Raw genomic sequence first — 7,398 nt, forward strand, 5'->3', positions numbered from 1 at the left:
TACCTCCATCGTGGCAGATTTAGGTTTGGGGGGTAAGTTCAAAGCGAAGAACTGTTTTTTTTGGGGGATAACTTTTATTCCCGCTTCATTCGCAGAAAGTTTCGCATATACGATGATGTAGGTGCCTCTCTCAACAACTCTTCGGTGGTCGAGCGGTTAGCATCCTGAGATGGTAATCGCAGAGCCATTGCAGGTATGGGTGTGATTCCCGTACCTGCAGTAATTTTTTTTATTTTGATTTCCATTTTATTGCGGTATCAGATTTTGGGGGATGAGTTCTCCTTTAAAAGCTTAACTTTGGTTTATGCCACCAATACCCAAACCTGTAGGGAGGGAGTTTCATTTGGGTTGGCGGGGAAAGTTCTCAAGTTTGGGTATTTTTGAGGTTCAGTGTAATATAATTTTGCAAAATATTCCTTCTTATGTTTAAAAATGTTTACCAACTTAATTTTAGGCAAAATCAACAAATCCTCGGCCCTGTCCGAGCTAGTCTATTCGTTGTCCAATCTGCTGGTATTCTACAACGATCGGATAATTGAAAAAGCCAATAATCGATTGGTGCCGGAAGCCGAATCCGGTACACTGACCAGGCGGATAAAAATTCTGCTAACCACCCTAGAGTACTGTGAGGTGTTCATAGAACTGTCGGTGCACAAGACTTGGGGATCCCGGGCACGATGGTTCGTCATCGTAGTCGTACAGACAATCAAGTAAGTGACTTATGGTTCTATCAATACCACCTTGTTTTAGATTAATCCTGCTTCGATACCCTTTTTCGCCTGTTTCAAACCTGTTAGTACATTGACTTTAACGTCCTTGTTTCGCAGATGCATTGGTCGATTGATTCTGACACTCTACTGTCAGAACAACAAAATTGTAAAAAATCCTCCCATTCCGTCGTTGGACAGACGAAACTTGAACGAATCGCTCCGATCCGAGATCCCGACTACGACTTCTAGCTTCTTGGATCAAAACCAAACGGTTCTGTTAAAACGTTCCGGGCGAGCGCTGCGTAAAGTCGATGGTGCCCCGCCTGCCATCGCTCGCGATTGGCAACCTTTGAAGCATGAACCTGTGCTTTATCCATCGCAATACGCCGGTAAATTCATCAAAACGGCAGAGCTCCTGTACATTGTTAAACCCTTGGTGCATTTGGCCTGTATGAAGCGGTATGGCAGCATGAGCTGGAAGTCCTATCTAGTTCCAATGGCAATCGATGTGGCTAGGTAAGAATGTCTCAGTACTATTTTAGTACGAATGCGCTGAAACTAATCCATGTTATTTCTATCAATTTGCAGTCTTCGGATCTACTACAAGCATCGGGAAGACCTATCCAAAGACCAAAAACAGGAACTGTCCCGTCGATGCGTCGGGATGCTACTGTACCTGATGCGGTCACCTTTTTACGATCGGCACAGCAAGGAGAAAATTGCTAGACTGTTGCAAGGCATCGGCAACAATGTTCCGTTGACCGGAACCTTGACAAACTTGATTCTATCTTACATTCCTCACTGGCAAGAAACATATTTCTATATGTGGTCTACCTAAGACCCTCGCTGTGGTTAGTGGGTGATTTCAATAGCTGATGGTGATTGGAAGAAACGTTAATATATTACCTATTGGGGTTTGGTCTAGAAAAAAGTATGTTGGAATCAGGTATTATCAAGGAGGTATTGACTTTATTTTGTTAAAGGATTCCTTGTGTTGAAAGAATGACGAAAAGTCTAAATACATGACTGTATTTTTTAAATAACAAGGTGAAATAAACAGTTAAATTGAAAAATCGATTAATTTGTATTTCCATCATTTTTAAAATTTTCAAATATTGTTTTCAATTATGAACGTTAAAATTAACTTCAGGGCTTGGGCACTTAATATATTATAGTTTACCAAATTCAACAATTAATTCAATCGAAAAGTTTAGAACTGGAATAGTTTTACTCTACCAAAATCAATAACTAAGTCGACGTTTGAAAAAAAGTCTGACGAAAATTATGAACCTTAAATAGCGCTAAAATCTAGACAATTCCAAAACTGAAATGCTCTGGTCAATCAATGATGATCATAAATACACAAGAGAAAAAAATGGAAAAGGAAGAAACAACGTGGTTGAATAGAGCCTGCGTCTACGTCTAAAAACACACATCAATTGGCACAATTGATTCAATAATTGACTTGCGATAGCTTAGGAAGAGTTGACTTTGACAATGAACATTTGGTGTGGTGATGACTTTGGTTATGATATGAATGTTCTGAAATTCGAGGTCATTGACTCAAAAAAAAGATAAAATTGGCATAATTCCCATGCGTCGATCTGACGCTCTATTTCTATCTTATTCGTCATTTTGGAGATTTTTTTAATGGAAATTTCACATCGTAGATCCGCCTGTGAGCATTTGTGTAGATAAAAATAAAAATGTTTGCATACTTCCGGGGGTCAAAAGGCTTATAGCCCGCGGGCAACAAGGTATATGCAGACATTTTTTCTGCTTACCCAAGTAACACACCAACAGTCTCGGCGGCAGGAGAGTAGATGTATTAGAAATGAAAAAAGAGAATTACAAATGAAAAAAGAGAATGTTTTTTTTCAGTTCAATCATCGAAACATTTTCAAGGATCAACATTTGCTTGGGAGATCAATTTCTCTGGAACAACACCACGAATCCAAAAGTTGAAAGGGTCTCATAAAACAAGGCACGTTTTAACAAAGATCTCTAATGTGGTATCCTGAAGAATATGGCAATCTCACATAATAAGATAAATGAGAGCGGTGACACACGAGTAGAGAAAAGTATAAATAATGAGGAAGGACGAGAGCGAGGCTGAGTCTTGATAGGAACGTGGACTAGTGCAGATCAAGGATATTACATTGGCGACCTAAGCAGGAGCGCTGCCTTTCCCTCGAGAAAAGAGTTTAGTGAATCATTTTCGATTCGAGGGAGGGGCAGTGTTAGGATGATGATGGTGGCAAGGCTAGGCCAGTACAACAGCGGTGCCCGAAAGATGATGGTGCAACGACAAAGGTGGTGGCAGGACGAAGAAGGTGTACGGGGCATGCCGATACTCGCGAATGATTGTGATCAGCCAGCCCGCACTTAGTTGCTAGCTGGCCGATGTTGGTACGGTCGGCGAAACAATATCTCGCTCGAAGAGATTCGTGGGAGGAGGAAATCGATGAAGAGAGCAAACAAATAGGGTTGCCAGTTGATATGGTGTGACGACCGATATTTTCTCTATTTCACAAAGTTGTGAAATTTTGGTCTGGATAAATTGACTAAACCTTGAATCGGTGTATAAGCCCATGGTAAGGTTAAACAGTAAAAAAACCCTGAATCTGAGTATGGCTCATGGTCAGGTTAAACAGTGGAAAAATCCTGAATCTGAGTATTGGCTCATGGTCAGGTTAAACAGTAAAAAAAAATCCTGAATCTGAGTATGGCTCATGGTCAGGTTAAACAGTAAAAAAAATCCTGAATCTGAGTATTGGCTCATGGTCAGGATAATTTGGAACAAAATCTTGAATCTGAGTATTGGCTCATGGTCAGGATAATTTGGAAAAAAATCTTGAATCTGAGTATTGACTCATGGTCAGGATAATTTGGAAAACTCCTGAATCAGAGTATAAGCTCACGGTCAGGTGAAATTGGATACTGCCTGAGCCAGAGTATAAGCTCCCGGTCAGAAGTAGAAAATAGTGAGAAAACGAATTGAATCCTGAATCTGAGTATAAGCTCAAGGGCAGGTGAAGGAGAATAGAAAGAAAAAATAAAACAATTCTGAGTCAGAGTGTAAGCCATGGCCAGACAGAGTAAAAGTGGAATCTCGAAGTGAGATTACTATCAAATGAAAATTTACGAGCTAAGAGACGAAAATCCATTAACTATAATGATTACCAAAAAGCTTTAGTTCAAAGAAAAGAAAACTGAAGAGCGGAAAAACCAAGTCGAGAGATGAAAATAAACAGGAAGCAGAAAAAGTGTATGGATAAAAAAATCCACTAAGAAAATTAAAAAAAAATGTATTATTATGATGATGAAAAAGAAATGAACGGAGGGAGGGAGAGAGAGTATACAGTTGAAAGATATTGAATATGCAGGGAAGAGATAAACAAAAAAAGATGGAAGAGAAGAAAGTAAGCTAGCGAAAAATCGTGAAGAAGTGATAGGGAAGAGTTGTTTTAAGCTTTAGGTGAATCTTGCATCAAGAATACCTGGAATTGGAAAGATGCCATCATAAAGCTTTTGGTGCAAAGAGAGGATGTGGTATCCTGAAGAATATGGCAATCTCACATAATAAGATAAATGAGAGCGGTGACACACGAGTAGAGAAAAGTATAAATAATGAGGAAGGACGAGAGCGAGGCTGAGTCTTGATAGGAACGTGGACTAGTGCAGATCAAGGATATTACATCTAAGTATCGTTTTATTGAAGATTAGAAATTATCTTTATAGGTGTTTATAATCGTAGGCAAACAAGTAGGTACAAATGTTAGCTTTAATGCAGCTTTGCTAAAGCATAGAATGCACTTTGGCTATTGTCATAATTTTATACGATAGCTTTGAGAGAGCTGTGCAAGCCGGGATAAAGTTAAAATTATTACTTGGTTACAGACGAATCCATGGTACAAAATTTTATTTAGGATTAAGGATCAACGTTTTTTGCGATGCTTAAAAATAAGCATCGTTTACAGAAAATCTGAAACCACCCATGGTTTAAAAAGGATTTGGAAAAAAATGTGAAATCTCTCTTCTTGATTGTCGTAACTACTTTTCCTTTTCAATAAGAATACCTACAAATGCATAAGCTTTTTATTTCAAAAAGATTGGTATGTGATTTCTAAATAACTTATTGAAATTTATGAATTTAACAGAGCTTAAAGTGTTGCATGCATAGTTCGCATAAATTTTTCGGAAGAGAAACATTATTTATTACGCCATCAAACGAGTGCCACTCTCATTGAAAGTTCTGTCTGTGTCAGCAAACTTTAAATGACTGAGACGGTAACTTCGTTGATAAACAAAAATGCAGTCTGTCGTTTTTCTCGGTACTAGACACCAGGAAGACAAACAAACAAACAAACACCGTTCAGGTGCATTTTTGGCAATTTCGTTAGTCCACCTTACAGTTGCATTCCATATTGGGACGATTTTTTGCGTTGCAATTGGGCCTGCTGATGACGAAAACATTTATACTGTAGCTTCTGAATGGAATAGTTTTTAATTGGAGAAATGAATACAAATATCTACTCCGACTTTTGATTCTGATGAAGAATAACAAATTGGAAAAGTGTGACCGCTATTTTCAAACATTTTAGCGGCTGTGTTTTCGTCAGAGCCGCATTTGAGCTTTAAGACTATTTTTTCTCGAACCTTTTTTTATATTTTGTTATGTCGAAAGCCATGTATTCTGGTACTAAAAATTCAACTTGAATTTCAATGGTGATTTAGGATGCTTCGCTGTTTCCAGATGCAGCAACTTTAATCGAAGTCTGATTAAAAAAATATATTGCCAAGACGACATTTTTGGTACATCCTAAAGCTTTAACGGAAATTGCTTACTACATTTAAGTTCCACTATTGGAACCGGTTTTACTCGACAGGTCACAGTTCTAGCTATACTAACAACAGGTACCTAAATTGGCAGAAGTCTCACTCAGTACAAGATCAACAGTCAAAGCAAAACCTGACGCAAATTCTATCAGTAAATTCTCGAGCCAGTTTGGCGCAGAAGCTTTCAGCGCAATTTGACTGCGTACGAGAGAGGTAACGAATATATTGTGGACAATTGAAAAGTCGGCAATTCTCTTTTTAACTTTAATACTCAATATCAATTTGGGATGGATCTGCAGAACTCTGTGAAGCTCAATGATTCGAATTTCGAATTGTGGAAGCTCTAAACGTCATTAATGACCCACCGGCGCGCAGTAGTCAAAAAGGGCAAAAAGTGGAACTTTTTTCCATACCGTCTTTGTCTTCCATTTTAGGTCTAAAATGTCTTAAGAACATGCATCAGAAATTGAAGGAACAAAAATTATCAAAAGTCCACAATGTAAAAATAGAAAATTCTAACTTTTTCGTTTTAAGAGATACAGCTTTATTTTGTTCTACAAAGTTGTAGAATACGCAAAAATATGAACCCTACCTACCCCTACCTACCTACCTAAGGGTCCGGCGCCGATTGACCGACGCATAGGGCTGAGATAAAAGATCTCCACTGCTGGCGATCCGGAGCCAGCGTCTTAACTTGCTGCCAGCCAAGGTTCTCGTCAACTGTGCGGATTTCAGCGCCTAGACTACGCCGCCACGAGCTTTTGGGCCTGCCTTTTCTTCGATGCTAATCTGGATTCCAGTCAAGCGCCTTTCTGCAAATCTCGGAAATAAATAACAGTAAATCGATACGTTAAAGAATACCTAGCTAAACAGAACGTTGTCCAGCCGAATGATAAAACACTCCGAACCGAAAATCTACCACCGCAACAATCGAACCAACAGCAGCAACAACGAGAAGAAACCCAACAGCAGAGCAGTCAACAGAAACGTACGAGAATAGAAAACACCGCATCACATCAACGACCATCAACCGAAGCTCCAAAGGCAACACAAAATTTGGAGCTCGAATCGCCCCCCAGGAAACGAAACCCCGCCTTGCCTCAGCCTCAGCCCTCAACTCAAGTACCTTCAACTCGTGAAGGTGCACATGATGGTGAGCTTAACACTGATCCCAATTCCATCCCTCCAGGAGAAGCTCGAGCAACTCGAAGTCGATCACGCATCGACATCAAACAGTGATTTTGTTCTTCCTACCCTTCCCCAGTATCCTCACCCTTTTACTCCTCATTTAGTTTTAAGTGGAAACCCTCGGCACAAAAATACTGTAAAAGTAAACGGCCTTAATAAATACATATTTTAAGAATTAAAAAAAAAAGGTACCTAGATATTAGTTTCGGAAATTTAAAATAATTACTAAATCAAAGCAATCGACTTTATCGATTTTCATAGTATTCTGTGTCACGACACGACATAACTTGACGAACATAATTCCTAGAATTCACTCGGTCCGTTGCAACCGTTATCCAATTTCTCGGACATCCAACATTCGCCAGATCACGCCCCACTTGGTCTAACAACCTCGCTCATTGCGCCCCTGCTCGTCTCGTTCCTTCCGGATTCGTAGCGAACACCTGTTTAGCAGGACAGTCGTCCGGCATCCTCGGAACATGTCCTGCCCAGCGTATCCGGCCAGTCTTCATCACCTTCTGGATGCTAGGTTCGCCATTGAGTCGCGCGAGTTCGTGGTTCATCATTCGCCTCCACACTCCGTTCTCTTGCATGCCACCGAAGATGGTTCTTAAAACTCGTCGCTCGAATACTCCGAGTGTTCGCAGGTTCTCCTAATATC

At 39.9% G+C, this 7,398-nt stretch overlaps 1 protein-coding gene across 1 annotated transcript; it reads left to right on the plus strand.

Annotated features, from left to right (window-relative positions):
* Positions 1 to 432: 432 nt before the first annotated feature.
* Positions 433 to 6,788, plus strand: LOC129738038 (peroxisomal membrane protein PEX16). Its single transcript, XM_055729212.1, has 4 exons — positions 433 to 710; positions 828 to 1,226; positions 1,299 to 1,447; positions 6,406 to 6,788. The coding sequence occupies exons 1-4, from the start codon at positions 433 to 435 to the stop codon at positions 6,786 to 6,788; spliced, it is 1,209 nt and encodes a 402-aa protein (XP_055585187.1).
* The last annotated feature ends 610 nt before the right edge of the window (positions 6,789 to 7,398 follow it).

The sequence above is a fragment of the Uranotaenia lowii genome, chromosome 1, assembly GCF_029784155.1.
Source record: "Uranotaenia lowii strain MFRU-FL chromosome 1, ASM2978415v1, whole genome shotgun sequence".
Taxonomy (NCBI): Eukaryota; Metazoa; Arthropoda; class Insecta; order Diptera; family Culicidae; genus Uranotaenia; species Uranotaenia lowii.

What these genes read in the sequence shown, in the direction of transcription:
- LOC129738038 (XM_055729212.1), top strand. Translation starts at nt 433, where the DNA reads ATGTTTACCAACTTAATTTTAGGCAAAATCAACAAATCCTCGGCCCTG. An exon ending in GTAGTCGTACAGACAATCAA is followed by an intron (nt 711 to 827) that starts GTAAGTGACTTA and finishes CTTGTTTCGCAG; the next exon opens with ATGCATTGGTCGATTGATTC. An exon ending in ATGGCAATCGATGTGGCTAG is followed by an intron (nt 1,227 to 1,298) that starts GTAAGAATGTCT and finishes ATCAATTTGCAG; the next exon opens with TCTTCGGATCTACTACAAGC.